The sequence below is a fragment of the Rattus norvegicus genome, chromosome 3 (assembly GCF_021556685.1).
Source record: "Rattus norvegicus strain SHRSP/BbbUtx chromosome 3, alternate assembly SHRSP_T2T, whole genome shotgun sequence".
In the NCBI taxonomy this organism is placed as follows: Eukaryota; Metazoa; Chordata; class Mammalia; order Rodentia; family Muridae; genus Rattus; species Rattus norvegicus.
This window is the reverse complement of record NC_141536.1, coordinates 146,219,999-146,236,584: the sequence shown is the minus strand read 5'-3', so window position 1 is coordinate 146,236,584 and position 16,586 is coordinate 146,219,999. Positions and strand designations below refer to the sequence as shown.

General features: G+C 46.7%; 1 protein-coding gene across 1 annotated transcript in view; it reads right to left on the bottom strand.

Moving 5' to 3' along the window:
* Window positions 1–16,586, bottom strand: part of Ctnnbl1 (catenin, beta like 1) — a 159,889-nt gene that overhangs the window by 119,312 nt on the left and 23,991 nt on the right. The window contains 1 exon segment of the mRNA NM_001024870.1: window positions 2,712–2,900. Coding sequence (NP_001020041.1) covers window positions 2,712–2,900 — 189 coding nt within the window.

The window sequence follows — 16,586 nt, the reverse complement described above, 5'->3', positions numbered from 1 at the left end:
AGCCACTACTTTTCCTTCCCTAACATCCTTGACCACTTTGGGGGAGCTATGTTCATGTGAGTGCAGTTCTAGTAGAATTTCTAGCGTCTCCGCCTCTCCGGGGTTTGGTCTTCCCTCCTAGTTCCTGCAACACCAGGGAACCGAGTTATCAGTCTTAGTCATCGGCCTCAGCAGTATCTCCAATAGCTCAACGTCGGAAAGCAGCGGGAGATTTTGGAAAGATGGATGCCCGTGATGTAGCACAAAAAGGACAGTAATATTTCACAAGCCCACGTGACCACAGGGGCGAGCACCACTTGTTTTCCATCAAGTGGGACTTTGGTACCAGGGAGAAAATAAGTCCTGGACTTGTGGCCTTCTGTGTGTCATTTTTACAAAATGATCTCTTTGTCCCTGCCCCTTAACAGAAAGGCCTTTCTCCCATTACATTTCTGTCTCCTGGGGCTAGAAACTACTTACCCATGACAGCCACCTTCCTAGTCCCCCAAAATCATCCACACGAGAGTTCTGCCTTCCCATTAACTGCTGCTACAGGGTGAACAGACGGAGTAGAAGCCAGAGGGAGGGGAGGGAGTATCAGCTATACACAGTGTAAGCCCTGTGGGCCTGCTGCCCCGACAGACAATTCAGAACTCCTGGCTCTCTCCACTGACTCCCCCAAAACGTCACTATGTTTTAGGGACAGATGGCACTGGTCCAGACCCCAGGCAAGAGGGGCTAGTGTTGGAACATGGAAAGACCTGTTTAGAATACGAACCAAGTTGTTTCTTCTTCTCGGATTCATGCTCCTGCCTCATTTTTAAAAGCCGAACTTAGCATCATGTCTTTGAGGGAACTGGAAAAGAGCTGGCTCGTAAGAATCCATTTCCATAATTCATATTGAACAAAATGCCAGAGTGAGACAGCATATAAGTTAACACTTAAGGATTTAAAAAGACACAGGTAAGGTCATTTTGTTTTAATCACTGATATTTTGCCTCTGTGCCTCTCTGCTCCATTCATTTACTCACTCAATAAATATTTATCAGGACCTACGAAGAGCTAGGTGTTGATCCACAGGCCAGAAACATAGCTGTGAACAAAACAGAGCCAGACCGCATTCATGGGAGGCTGAGGGGAGAAAAGCAAATGGAAGATAAATACGTTTCTACTTTGATTCATACTGTGAAGACAATATACTGAATCAAGTGAGAAGTTGAAAATGGCCTCAGGGACACCTCAGAGATGGGACAGACATCTTGGAGAAGAAAACACCTGGATGAAACCTGAATGGGAAGAACTGAGGTAAGAGGCAGAAAGGGAAATTATTCAGAAAGATGCACTGTTGTGCAAGGGCCCCAAGTGCAGGCACAGGGCAAGACTGAGGACAACAGCACAAAGGCACTGTCTTCCTTCAACCGGTATGAGCTTGACTGTTGGTTTTGTTTTTCTGAGAAAGGTCTTGCTATATTGCTGGGGCTGGTTTTGAACTCTTGGGCTGACCTCAGCTTCTGCAGGCTAAGACCACAGGCATAAGCTGCCATGCTTCGGCAAGACCCAATACCTAATCTAGCAGGACTCTGCACTTCTTTCTTAGAAGCCTTATTTTATTGAGGTTTGGTCTGCAATGCTAAGTACAGGACCTGAGACCTGGTTGCATTGGAGACTAAAGACTCTGAACAAATGTAGACCCAGGTGACTATGTGTCCTTGCCCCCAAATTATTTCAGGTTGGTAAATAAAGATGCCTACAGCCCATAGCTGGGCAAAATGGAGATAGACGGTGCTTGGTATTCTCAGCCAAGGGCCAGAGAAAACTTCGAGGGAGAGAGAAGAACGCAAAGAGAGGAGAAAGACTGACCTGAGGGCTGGCCAACTGGAGTTAAGAGCAGCCCAGATAAACATAATAAGTAATAACTTGGGGTTATCAATAGGAAAGTAGATTCTAAGAGCATAGAGGGTAGATATCTGCCCAGTTCTTGAGCTATTTAAGGTGTACTGTAAATAATAAAATTGTTTTTATCTTTTATCCAGGAACTGAATGATCAAAGGTGGGGTAGAAACCCTACGTTGGGATTAAAATTTTCTACAACAATGTGTGATTGACAGGATTTGACAAATTTTTTTGGACTAGAGACTATATTTTAAAAAATGATGGTTACTGGGTGGTGGTGGTACATGCCTTTAATCCTAGCACTCTGGAGGCAGAGGCAGGCAGATCTGAGTTAGAGGCCAGCTTGTTCTAGAACAAGTTCCAGGACAGAGACAAGGCTACATGGAGAAACTGCTTCAAACATCCCTCTCCTCAAAGACAGATAAGAGAGGGGAAGGGGAGAGGGGAGGGGAGGGGAAGGGAGGGGAGGGGAGGGGAGGGGAGGGGAGGGGAGGGGAGGGGAGGGGAGGGGAGGAGGGGAGGAGGAGGAGGGGAAGGGAGGGGGAGAAGGAAGGAAGATGGGTCTTTTACAATCCTCAGAATGTCTGGTCAGAAAGCTCTCTACCTTTCTCCTGTCAACATCAGCCAACCCTCCTGTGCCATCTGTGCTGCTGTGATGTTCCTTATCTATGCAAATCTTTTTCCAGATTCAACTATCCCACTGAACCTTTGCCTCAAAGCTCTGAGGCAGGATTTCTTAGCCCCATTTTACAGAGGAGACTGGGAGACTCGGGTAGCACTCTGTCCTCAGAGTGCCTCAGGGCTACTCTGTGGGCTCCTGCCCAGCTCTGGCTCACTACCTCCTCCTCCTCTTCCTCGCCGTCCCTGTCAATAATCTGCAGCAGCCTTTTCTTGTCATCATCTGCGTCTTCAGCTGCTGTGGCCTCGTCTTCACGATAGCGACCTCGTTCTCGAGGACCAGTTTGTTTTCGACGAGTCTTCAGTTCTTCTTCCTCATCATCCCGGGGTCGTTTTGTGCCCCTGTTGGGCTGAGAAAAAAGGAAAGAAATGCAAGATGTTAAAGCTGGCAAGAGACAGGCATAGACATCAAGCATTCTATAAGCATCCAAGGGTCCCCTGATAGCAAAGTGGTTGGGCTTACCATCTTCCCCACACAGCCATGGGGCTAGCTCTATGACTTTCGGACCCTTAATGCTTTTTGCAAATACACCAGAACCAATGGCCTTTTTTAAAAAATGAGGCTGTACCACTTCACAAGATTCCTAATGAATACAGGGGGAAAGCCACCTTGACATGGGGATGTGGAGTTACATGCATTTTCCTTTTGAGATACAATCCCCAACCTCCAATCCTCAGCACAAATCTTAGATCCATGTCTTTTTCGCAGTCCCTCAGTTCACGTAGAGAATGGTACATAGACATCTTCCAAGTCTACTGAACCTCAGGTTCTACTACACAGGAGAACAGATGGCCAGAGGCCAGGCAAAGTTGGCCACTCCTCAAGAGAACATACAGTAATGGCTAAGAGAGAAAGGAGAGGGAGAAAGTCTCTGTGTTATTAATCAGGAAACAGGAATGAAACCATGGGCTATCATCTGTTAGGACAGCTAAGGGGATGTGAAGAAGAGGAAAGCCAGTGAGTGGGCTGATGGCAGACATGTGAGTTCACACGGCCAGTATGGAAGACAGTGTGGAGGCTCCTCAGAAAACAGAATGACCGCCTCATGCCCCAGCAGTCTCCAGAGGAAGTGAGGCCAGTGTGCCAGAGAGGTCCCTGCACTGCCACACCCAGTGTGGTACTGTTCACAAGAGCTATGAGGCAGAAGCAAGGTGCCCATCAGTAGATGAAAGAGAGGCTCGCCAGGAGAAGAAAGGCTGCCACTAGCAATATGACTCTGTGTGCACATACCACAACTGGTCATGCCAGAAGATATTTATGCTGAGTCAGAGGCCACATGACCTCACTTCTAGAAAAGAGCTCAACAGTAGGACTAGAAGGGTAGTTAGGAACGGCTGGAAGAACTAACTTCAGTCTGGTGTGCAGAATGATGCATACAATGTATACCAACGCCCCATATCCTTCTAAATTGGGAAACATTTAAAATTTTTTATACAAGAAGTACTCAGTGATGGATCTGTTAATTTTCCAGGTTTAATCATTCTATATTGTAAATACATGTCATAAACATTGTGCCCTATAAACACAGAGTTGTCAGTTTAAACAAAACCCTGCTGCAGACACAGCTCGGTGCTGAAGCTCTGGGTTCATGTTGCAGCACACAGACAACAACGGCTGGGCATCGCTGCACAAGCACCTGTAACCCCAGCAGAGACAGGGCTCGCTGTGACGCCTGCCTGCCTGCCTGCCTGCAAGCCACATGCCAGGTCCAGTAAGAGACTCTGACTCGGAACTAAGAAGAGTGGCAGAACAGAGCCCTCCCCTGCCCTGTGTGCACACACACACACCCCTGAATACAACACACACACGAGTATACCCGATGTGTCATTGGTTTTTAATTATGTGTTTGAACGTATGTTTGTGCACACAAGTGCAAGTGCCCACTGAGTTGGAAAACAGTCTGAGTCGTTGAGACTGGAACTGAAGGCGGTTGTGAGGTACCTGATGCACTGGGGACTTAGCAAGCAGTACATGCTCATAACTGCTAAGCCTCCTTCCTCTCCAGCCCCCAAACACTTTTAAATATAAAAGTTTTCCAGAAGTACTATGAAAGGAAGGTGGCAAGACTTCAGCCTCTTGGAACTGCTACTTCCGGGTTCCTAGGGGACCCCTGGGGCCTCACTGTTCCTTTGCCTACACAAGGCCCAGAAAGAAGTCGTCTTACTGCTGTTTTCTACAAAACGAGAATATAGCCGGCACCGGAGAAATGGGCTTCAAAGCTGAGGAGAGGCAGCATGGTGAACACCACATGGCCCTATCTCACCTCTCAGCTCAGCCTGCCACTGGAACAACTTTGGGCAGATGGTCTGCCTCCATAAGCCTTGGCTTCCTAACCGAAAACAAGGATTACAACCCTTTTCCCTGAGAACTTTAAAAAGCTGCTTTTAAAGGGAAAGCACTCTAAACTACATACAATAGTACCAAACAAAGAAAATTACCACACTCTGGGGCAATCCCCATGATTCTGTCTTCCCCAGCCCTTGAGCGGAGCTCCTCCTTGAACTTTTCCTTCTCTGATGACAAGTGCACACACTGCTACTGTGATAGTACAATGAGGGCTGTGACTACCAAACAGAAGAAAATGCCGAGCTCAGACACCCTGCTAAGGTGTCTGGTAATAACAGACAAACTCCCGTCATGCACATCACACATCTTGCCTTGTGACTGCTATGGAATTGCACCACGCCAGGGGTGCAAAATCATTCTCTGTCCACGTGACTCCTGATGGGCCTACACACCAGGTGCTTCAGTGAGGCTGAGATGATGGTGCTTAGAAAAGTCCAATTAGACAATTCCGTTGTAGGGTACCACCTGCTATTTTTCACTCTCTTCTGAGTCTCTCTAGGACACACCCAATTTCCTTAAGAATAAAAACCTAGTATCATTACTGTTCCGCCCTTAAAGGTATGGGGCGGGAAGGCGGCAGGTTGTGGGAGCGCAGGCCAGTAGCTAGAGAACTCAAGAAAAAGAGGAGGAGGATGTTCTTCTCATGTGGGAAGGGAAAGGGAGATAGCTTCATCCTTGAGGAGCTAGGCTTCAGACAGAACTCTGTGGCTCCCCAGCAGGTAAGGAACGTCCTGAAACAAGCCATGCTGCATGGTAACTGCTGAGTGCCAGCTGCAGCAGCCAAGTCGGGGCAGAGCTCCAGAGCCCTCCACACAGAGGAGGCTGCAGGGGGGAGAGAAAAGGTGGCAGGGCCACAGTTAATAGGAGGAAGCTAAGTGCTGCCACCATCAAGGGCAGACTGGAAACAGCGGTGGTCTTGCCCCTCCCTCGGAGCCCACTTCTTTAAAGGTCACGGAGGAGGAGCTCCGTCCTCCCCTCTAACAGCCCACTGAAATGGCTCTTTCCTTGGGCAAGACTTTAATCCACCACATCCCTGGGGACCAGAAGCAGTTAAGAGTTCCATTGTATAAGCAGGGAGCAGGATGCCTGGGGTGCCAGCGATCTCTCAATAAACACTTGCAGAGACAAGCTGATCCCTCCTGAAGTGGCACACTGGGGACTGTGCCTATCCACCGTGATTACGCAACTCTTGGTGACACAGCTCTGAGGGACTTAAATGTACCCACAGACATAAGCCACGTAAGATCTTGGTTAAATTAAAGTGGTATTTGTTAAGTCATTAACAGCAAAGACGACAATAAACTTGGTAAGAGACTTCTAAGGCCTGAAACCCTGTAATCAGGTGGCCCAGTAGCCGTCCCAGGTTTCCAGTTGGGGGCTGCCTAAACTGGGTCATGGGGAGAGGTAGGGCCAAGTGTGAATCAGCTTCTAGAAATTTTCTGACTGGTCTATTTCAACATCACACACACAGCATCGGCTCCTCTTGGGATTGGCATGGCGCCAGAAGAGTCCTTTACCAGGACAGCCATGGCACCTCTCTCTCATGTGGGTGGGGGAGCTGGGCAATGGAGGCCCTGAGATTTTTTTTTTTTTTAACAGCATTTTTACTCAAAGCAAGAATTTTGCTCTTCACTCTTCTCTAGGCCTTCAATTGTCTCTTTTCAAGAGCCAACACTCTTACTAGAGGTTACACTCAGTCCTGAGCCTCTGGTGCTCTGAGTTATGAGCTAGGCTGGCTCTTTCCAAGCACTAAGTGCCAACTGTGTCTGAGGCACTGTGCTGGGACAGGGAGATGAGTGCACTAAAGACACTGCCTTGCTATCATTTCAGTCCAGGATGGTGGACAATCAAATACAGTGTAAGCCACTGGCATATGTGTTATTAACAGCCACACTTTTTAAAGTAACAGGAAATAGGTAAACGACTTTAGTAGATATTTTATTTAGTACAACAAAGCTAAAATAGCAATTTAATATGTAGTCAATATTTTTAAATGCTAGCTTACTTTTCCTTCTAATCAATCCTAAGCTCTCGCCATATAGTTCCCATTTACACTCACATTCAGCACAATGCAGACCAGCCAACACAGACCAGCCAATACAGACCAGCCAATACAGACCAGCCCCACTACCCGGGCAGGGCTGCCATCATGCTGCTCCTGATAACACCTCAGCAGAACCGACTTGCAGCAGCAATGAATGAAGCAGGGGCTCTTAGAAAGCCCTGGAAACCCACAACAATCATGAGGCAAAGTCTATACCCTCACCTAGAAGTAGACTTCTTGACGACACTTCTCCGATATGCACCCTTGGGAGAGCCATTGATTACCCACACACACCAAACTGTGCATGGGAAGAAGCTCAGAGCTGTCAGACTGATTTCACTGCGGGGAGTCAAAGAACTGTTGATCCAAAAAGAGAGCATGGCACCTAAGTCCGCCAGAGGTCATCGGCTCAGGCCACAAACACTCTTCTCATGTCTCACACAGCCAATCTCAAGAGGCTTAAGCCATTCTTACAAGTCACCTCTGGAGATTAATCTGCTCTGGTCCCTGAAAGGTATTTGGCATCCCTCAAGATGAAGGAATGACAAAAGCAACTGTTCTTAATAAAGTCGTTTCTCTGCTTCAGCTGCCCACAGGACTCGAGAAAAATGATTAACTCCTAACTTCTCCTGATCCAGAATATGAGCCCCGAAGTGGCTTCTCTAGCCCCCTGCATGGATCCTAGCCCTACTTCCCCAGTCACACAGAAGGCTGAGCCTTTGGAAGACACGAGAAGGACTCACCATTTTCAAAGCTTATAGGAGGCCTCAAGGTCACAAATATACCTAAGCCTTACTGCGTGTGTGTGTGTGTGCGTGTGTGCGTGTGTGTGTGTGTGAGAGTGTGTGAGTGTGTGTGCGTGTGTGTGCGTGTGTGTGTGAGTGTGTGTATGTGAGAGTGTGTGAGAGTGTGTGTGTGTGAGTGTGTGTGTATGTGAGAGTGTGTGTGCGTGTGTGTGCGTGTGAGTGTGTGAGTGTGTGTATGTGTGTGTGAGTGTGTGTGTGCGCGTGTGTGCGCGTGTGTGTGTATGTGAGAGTGTGTGAGAGTGTGTGTGTGTGCGTGTGCGTGTGTGAGTGTGTGTATGTGAGAGTGTGAGAGTGTGTGTGTGTATGTGTGTGTGAGTGTGTGAGTGTGTGTGTATGTGTGTGTGAGTGTGTGTGAGTGTGTGTGTATGTGAGAGTGTGTGAGAGTGTGTACGTGTGTGTGTGAGTGTGTGTATGTGAGAGTGTGCGTGTGTGCATGTGTGTGTGTGCGTGTATGTGAGAGTGTGTGAGAGTGTGTGTATGTGAGAGTGTGTGAGAGTGTGCGTGTGCGTGTGTGTGTGCGTGTGTGGGTGTGCGTGTGTGTGTGTAAGTGTGTGAGTGTGTGTATGTAAGAGTGTGTGAGAGTGTGTGTGCGTGTGTGTGTGTGAGTGTGTGTATGTGAGAGTGTGCGTGTGTGCGTGTGTGTGTGTGTGAGTGTGTGTGAGAGTGTGTGAGTGTGTGTGTGCGTGTGTGTGTGTGAGTGTGTGAGTGTGTGTATGTGAGAGTGTGTGAGAGTGTGTGTGCGTGTGTGCGTGTGTGTGTGTGAGTGTGTGAGTGTGTGTATGTGAGAGTGTGCGTGTGTGTGTGAGTGTGTGAGTGTGTGTATGTGAGAGTGTGTGAGAGTGTGTGTGCGTGTGTGCGTGTGTGTGTGTGTGTGTGAGCACTCGAGCATGTGCTTTTCCATCCTCCCCCACCCCACTCCTAGAAAGTGAAATCAAGACATCACCACAGAAGCTTTGAAAGAGTTAAAAAATTAAGTAAGCAAACCGCCTGCAATACTCCCTGTGTACCCAGACAATATCCAACCTAAGCTTTAGGTTTCATTTCCCCCTCTCTATTTTTTTTTAATTAAAAAGCAGTGAGAAGCTGCAGCTATAATGAGGGGCTGTGGGAACATGCAGTTATATTGGACTCAAAGTAATGTACCATAGGAAGAGGCTACATCACCAGAACGAAGCCTAAATTAAAACTCCACTATGAAACCCACTCCATTTCCTCTGGGCGAGCAATCTGTATTATCACATTTATGGTCTGTCTCGACCTCAATTAGACTTAGGGGTTGGGGGTGGGGAGAGAACTTCTATAGTAAGCAATAATGGTATCATTATGATAAATTATGAAAATGTACAGTGCAATTATTAATGCACAGCACATGTGCACTGGGATACAACAGTAAAAATGTATGTGTGCATGTGTCTAAAGATAGCCAATCTGAACTTCCAAGTTCCCTGGCTCAGGAGACAACTCATGAAAGACACTTTCTCAATAACAGAGGGAAGAAACCTCACCCAATTCCATATGGGAACTAAAGAACATCAAGAGAAGCCTTCCGTGACCTTGAAATAAACCATGATTTCTTCACCTAGCAACAAGGAGCTCAGATAACCTCAGAAAAGGATCTATCCAGTGAGGTGTGGTGTGCTGTTGCTCAAGTATTAAACGCTAGGAAGAATTCAGAAGTGTGAGGTGTAAGACAGAAAGATCTTAACTAGGAATTCCAGCCCAATGGGTTTACGCAACTTGTCTGTGGGAACAAGGGTGCAAGGCTGATTTCCTTCTCCATTCTCACCCAAGACTAATTGGAAGACAGAGAGGAGAAGGTTGAGGACATCACAGGTCAGCAGGCCAAGCTCCTATTATATAAGAACATGGATTGATCCAGGGTAGAGAGGAGAGCTATCGCTAGCAGCCACCAACAAAAGGCTTCCGGTGGCCAGAGCCAGTGATCAACTGTTTCAACAATGTTATCCTAATGAAGAATGGATCTGGAGTCAGAGTTTTCTAAACTCAAACCCTGCTCCCTCAACCTAAGTCCGAGAGGGTAACTTCACTATAAATGGAGGTTAATAAACCCCTTTTATAGACATTTATGAGTATTTATCGACTCATAAAGGTCTGATTCCTCTTAGAAAATGTCTCTGGGCAGACATAGGCAGTGACTCTTCGGACACCCCTGCTAACCAAACGTAGTCCCCCTAACTGTCCTTCCCCATTTTTGGATCTTTCCTTCAATTTACCACATGGAGGAAAGCCCTGCTGCCCTACAGTCAGTCACCTTCCCTGGTCCCTGGTCCCTAGTCCTTGCCCTTGAAGGACAAGTCTAGCCTGACTCACACACGGGCTTTAAACATCAGCATTATTTGAAGACAGTGATCCCATTTGCCTCTTCCTTTCCTGCTGCTTTTTCTTCCTCGGAATAAACGCTTCCAATAGGAAAGCGGGGGTGTGCAGCACAGAGGAGAAAGGGGAGCATACACATAATTAAATTCCTCCTACCATGACTTTGGGATTTCATCATTTTAAAATGTTCTAATACCCTGTGAGATAATTAGACATTTGGAATGTCGCAGCCCGAGCTTGGGAACGGATCGGTCTAACCAATCTGAACAGCTCAGAAATCATCGGCTGTTAACCTCTCCTGATTACCTTTTGTCGGAATAAAAGGTAGTTTTCAAACATTCCTCCTTACCAGATGGTAGTGAGAGGCCTGACCCAGAAGCTGCCGACGAGCGGTGGTAATGAGTTCCCCCTGCCTGCACCAACTGCACATTCACTGGTGACATTTTACAGTGAGGACTTCTGGCTCAATCAATATTTGCAGGCATGAAACCTGCCAAAGTTAACATCAGGGCTCCCTTGCAAATTTGCTTAAGGCACAACTGAAAAGGCTCATAGTCCCTTCCACTGCAACTACCATCAGCCAAAATTCATAATCAGAGATCAAAGCAATCAGAGACACAAAATCCCACCCACCGAAAGGCTGTGGGGACAACTAAACAGACCGCTTTCCAAAGTCTCATGTAAATAAGTGGTGAACCAGCAAGAGAAGTCGCAGCCACATGCACTTTTAGGAAATAGCCACATGCATATATAATTTGCTTTTGTAAATTCACAAGAATTCAAACTTGAAAAGTATCAGTGAATTGTGGCTACCTACTAACTTGCACTTTTTGAAAGGCTGTTTTGCTATATCACTATACCAGCGCAGACGTCTACCTGTCTTTCCACAAGAAAAAAATAGGTACCATGAACTCCTCAAACCCTGCAGAAAAGTTACCCCAAAATATAAAATAAGAGCCTCCAGCCGTTCCCAATCAATCAATCAATCAATAAAAGTACAGAGACCACAGTAACTACTGGGCAGTCTACTGTCCACACTGAGGGGAAATACAGAAACATCAAAACTGAGGGGAAGATGGCAGGATAGCAGTCCCCTCCTGTGACCTGATACAAAAACAGGGTCAGCAGAAGGTAAAAACAGAACCTTCTCCAAAGAGAGGAAAAGGGCACAAGCCTCAGAAATCCCATGCGGGTGGAGGATCCCTGAGAAGTGTGGAGAAGAGGACGGGCAATGCACTAAAGAGGCTCCAGCCCAACACAGCTCCAGACAGCAGCTTCTGACCGGGAGGGCAGTAGAAGACATTAAGGTAAGCCTGGTGGCTCTGCGGAGGAGACACTGACAAACCCACTACCTTTGGGAGGAGCACACAGAACTCATGAACCTCAAAATAGTTTCCAGGTTAGTAAGACAGACAGTCCTCTGGCAGACAGGTTGGCAGTGAAAAGGAACTCCATTTTGTCTGTGTGACTGACTCCATGGGCAGGGACCTGGCATCTTGAAAGGGAACCTACCGTTTGAAACTGTACTTCCCTGGAAGCTGGAGAACAAAGGAACAACCACAAGTCTCAGAGCCTGAAATTAATTTGCAACAGCCCTCCACGGGAGAGACAGCCTTGGGAGTTAGTAGAGAGAGCAGGAGGGCCAGACGCTGACAAGCCAAAAGTGCAGGCCATAGAAAGCTTGGCTGAGACCACGGAGTGCACAGAGAAGGGTAGCCTGCCCTTGGTTGCCAGGAACAGGACTCAGCAGCTAAGGCCCCCGAGACACAGCTCAACAGGTGGAGCCACAGAGCTGCCAGTTACTGCCCTAGAGCCGAGCACAGGAACTCCTGCAGGCTAAACAATGCCACATCCCGGCAGCGATACTTTGGAGGTCTTGAAAGCATGAAGACGGCCTCTGCTTGGGCAGATCTCAAGGCTATGGCTGCTTCCAATATCCCCAGTGCCTTGGGAGACACCCCCACCCCCATACACACACACACACACACACACACACACACACACACACACACACACACACACACACACTAGATCATTAGCTACTCCAGGAGGCACGAGAGAAGTGTGGTCATCGTGAAAGAAGACAGTTCTGAGGAACATGAGACATTTGGGCAGGATTGGTTCAACACCAGAATAAGCTACCAGGAAGACCCAAAGCCCGACAGACTGCTGCCATGTGTGTTACCATGGATCTGTACTGAGTGTCCAGGAAGATGCTGCCAACGCCTGGTGGCCTTCTCTCCTCTCCCCCGTGCTCCCCATCCTTTCCTGTGTTGCTCTCAGAGCAGCATTTTACTTTACCATATTTTAAGATGCTTCTTATCCCCCTCACACGTTCACCTTTGACTACTGAGCAATCGTTTTTCTCTTCCTTTCCCCACGCCCAGGTTTTACTCCCACGCCTCCCCCCCACCGCCATTTCTCCTACACATGTAGCCGCACTACACTTTTACTTAGTGGGTGTCTTAGCTGCTTTTCTACTGCCATGATAAGACAGCACCACCAAGGCAACCGATAAAAGAAGGTGGTTTAATTGGGATTATGGTTCCAGGAAGTGAGAGTCCACAGTATCTCAGTCCCCCAGGAGACAAAGACACACTGGGAATGGCCTGAGACTTCTGAAACCTCAAAGCCTGTCCCTTGTGGCGCACAAGGTCACGACGCCTAATCCCTCCCAAACAGTTCCACCAAGTGGGAATAAAGTATTCCAGCACGTGAGCCTAAAAGGACTGCTCTTCACCACATTGGGATGTGTTCTTTTTCTTTGAAACAAGCAAACAAAAACACCCATCTTATTTTCTATTTCATTTCTTACATTTTTTGTTTTGTTTTTTTTTTTTTCTTTTCTTCTCCGGAGCTGGGGACCGAACCCAGGGCCTTCCGCTTGCTAGGCTGGCGCTCTACCGCTGAGCTAAATCCCCAACCCCCATTTCTTACATTTTTGATTTTCAAATTTTCTTTTTTCTTTTTTATTTCTTTCTTTTATCATTTCTAATCTCTACCTGCAACCTGTCAATTTTCCCCCATTCATTTATTATTTATTTATTTATTTATTTATTTATTTTACATGCCCCCTCATACAGTCCGTCCATCCATCCCCCTCTCCTTCTCCTCTGAGAGAGTGGAGCCCCCACCCCACCGCCCCCTCATATCCTCCACCCTGGTACATCAAGTCCCTGCAGGGCTAGGTGAATCCTCTCCCACTGAGGCCAGCAAGGCAGCCCAGTTAGGGGAACAGGACCCACATACAGGCAACGGCTTTTGGGACAGCCCCTACTCTAGTTGTTGAGGGACCTGCATAGAGACATCTGCTTCATCTGTGCAAGGGACTTAGGTCCAGCCTGTGTATGTGCTTTGGTGAGTGGTTCAGTCTCTGAGAGCCCCATAAGGGTCCAGGTTAGCTGACTCTGATGGTCTTCCTGTGGGGTTCCTATCCCCTTCGGACCCTCAACTCTTCCGTAAGAGTCCCTGAATGCCATCCAATGTTTGGCTGTGGGTCTCTGTATCTGTTTACAACCTGCCTTTTTAATGTTCACATGTACGGGCAATTGCCTACATGTATGTATGCATGTATGTGCACCATGTGCCCAAGCAGGATCGATCAGGGCATTGGAGCCCCTGGAACCAGAGTTGCAGATGGTTGCAAACCATCCTGCGGGTGCCAGAAACCAAACTGAGGTCTCTGCAAGAACAGCCTGTGCTCTTGAGCACTAAGCCATTGCTCCAAACCCCTTTTCTAATTTCTCACTCTTCCCTTTCCAACCGTTCTCCTTCAGCCTTCTTCTTTTTCCTTTTCATTTATTCAGCCGTTCCCCATCCTGTCTGCTCCATCTCATCCACTCCCACATTTACCCAGTTATTTTAAATTTCATGCCATGGTCCATGTTTCTCACTTTCTTATTTATGGTCCCTGGTGGCATACTAGCAGACTTTACTTCATACCTCGCACGGTGTGATTATGTTGCTGTTTTAACCGTCTGTCTTCTCCCTTCTGGGTGGCACTCAGGATTGAGCCCTCAAATGTAAGCCTCTCAATAAAACTTCCCAAATAAAACCAGAAGAGATATTCAAACCAACAGAAATCAAATCAGCACCATGGAAAAACACACACACGTGTACACACACACACACACACACGTGTATATACACACACACACACGTGTATACACACATGCACATGCACACAGAAGCAAGGCAATATGACCCATCCATATGGTAACTCTTCATTATTGAATTCAAAGGCCCTAAAATAGACCTGGTGCTGGTAATTTCACAAGGTTTAATTTACTAAAAATAAATAAATAAATAAATAAATAAATAAATAACCAAAAAGGATACAACCAAACAGACAGACTCGATCCCAGTCTTGATGAAGAAAGTCGGTGACATTCAGGAAAAAGTGAGCAAAGTGAACGAGAAGATAAGTAATATGGTTTAAAAAGTCAGCAACCTGGAAGAAAAAATTCAGTAATAAAACTGAAATCTTGAGGTAGAAAAATCCAGAAATGTTAAAAATAAAGACCTCTAATGAACCAAACACACAGCAGATAAAGAACAAATTAACAATAAATAAGCAGGTGAAATTTTCCCAAATCTAGAGGGAAAAAAACACATCCAAAAGAGGCATTTAGAACCCCAAACAGAAACAACCAGAGAAAAACCTCTCTATGACATACCCTAAGCAAGACATCGAAATATAACATAAAGAAACATTGAAATGATAAGAGAAAAACTCCAACTTACCTACAAAGGAAAACACATCAGAATACTTCCGATCTCTCATCAACAACTCCCAAAACCAGGAAAGCATGAACAATACATTCCAAGTTCTGGAGGTCAATAGTTACCAAGGAAGATGCCACATGCAGCAAACCTCTTTCTAAAGTGATAGTAAAATAAGGAGAATTCAAGAGAACCACAATGAAGACAGCTCACCAACCAAGTCAGCACTTAAAAAATGACCTAACAGAATACTAACCACAGAGGAAGACAGTCTGAATCACAAGGCACTGGGAAGGGCAAATTTCATTAGAATAAATGACCAGACCGGGTAGGAAGAAACACACACATCCCAGTAAACAACCAACCTCCTAATACTAATGGGGAGAAAGAGAGAGCAAACAATGGCTCAATACCAACCAGAAAAGCAAACAAACTCCCAGAAATTACAAAAACCTTGGCTGCCAAGTACCTCTAGCTGCTGAGCCATCTCGCTGCCCCACTCTCGTCCTCAGGTAAGTCACTGAGACTAAAAAGCAAGAGGAAGCATCAGAATTAAACTACAATGGCGGTGCAAACCAAATGCACAACAGACCCCTCTGTGCAGGAGGACTGGGAAGCGCAGTCCTCCGAGCAGACATGGAATACACCCAGAAATGACCGCATCCGAGGCCTCAACCAAGCCTGACAAACGCAGAGACAACGCTATATTCTATTAGATCATAATGGAATAAGTCTAAAAATCATAAAAAGCATTAACTATAGAAAGGACACGAGAGGGTGGTAGTGAGGCTCATGCCTTTAATCCCAGCACTCAGGAGGCAGAGGCAGGTGGATCTCTGTGAGTTCAAGGCCAGTCTGGGCTACAGAGTGAGTTCCAGGTAACTGTAGGTCATGAAGAAATGAGGAAAGAAAGGAGTTCCTTGAGGTGGGGTTGGAGAATGGCTGAGTCAGCGGCTGCCACACAAGCATGAGGACCTGAACTCAGATCCCCAGCACCCATGTAAGAAATGGGAAAGGCGGTGTACACCTGACCCCAGTGCTGGGAGGCAGACAAAGGATTCCTGCAGCTTACTGGCCATCCGTCAAAACTGAGTGGGTGAGTTCAAGGTTCCGTGGCAGACTGTCTCAGAAGGAAAATAGAAACACATCTGACTCTGGTTCCGGTCTCTACACACACACACACACACACACACACACACACACACACACACACACACAATTCCTAGCATCAAAGGAAAATTAAAAAACAACTTGCAGAACCTTTGAGATGACAGGAAATGACAAAGCTGCTTCTACACAGCAAAGAAAACAAACACCACACTAAGAGAAAGCTCACAGTGTGGAGAAAAATGTTTGCTAACTATATATTATACAGGAGATTACTATAGAATCAACTACAAAAATTATACACCAAAAAACTATCCAATCAATGAAAATGATCCCAACAGCCAGTTCTCAAAAGAACAACTACAAAAGGCCAACAAAATACTTGGAAAGGTATTCAACGTCCTTAGTCACCAGGAACAATGGAAGTCGGCCTGCTCTGAGATCCCCTCCCACCCGAGCCACAATGGCCATCACACAGAAACGGCAATCACAGCAGCCAACAACAACATAGGGAGGGAAATAAGACCCTTACTCACTGCTGGTGGAAATGTAAACTGCGATAGCCATCTCGGAGATCCGTGTGGAAATGCATTCAGAAAAACCTAAAGCTACAACTACTATGTGACCCAGCTCTCCCGCTCCTGGGCGCTCACCCCAAGCCCCCATCTCCTAC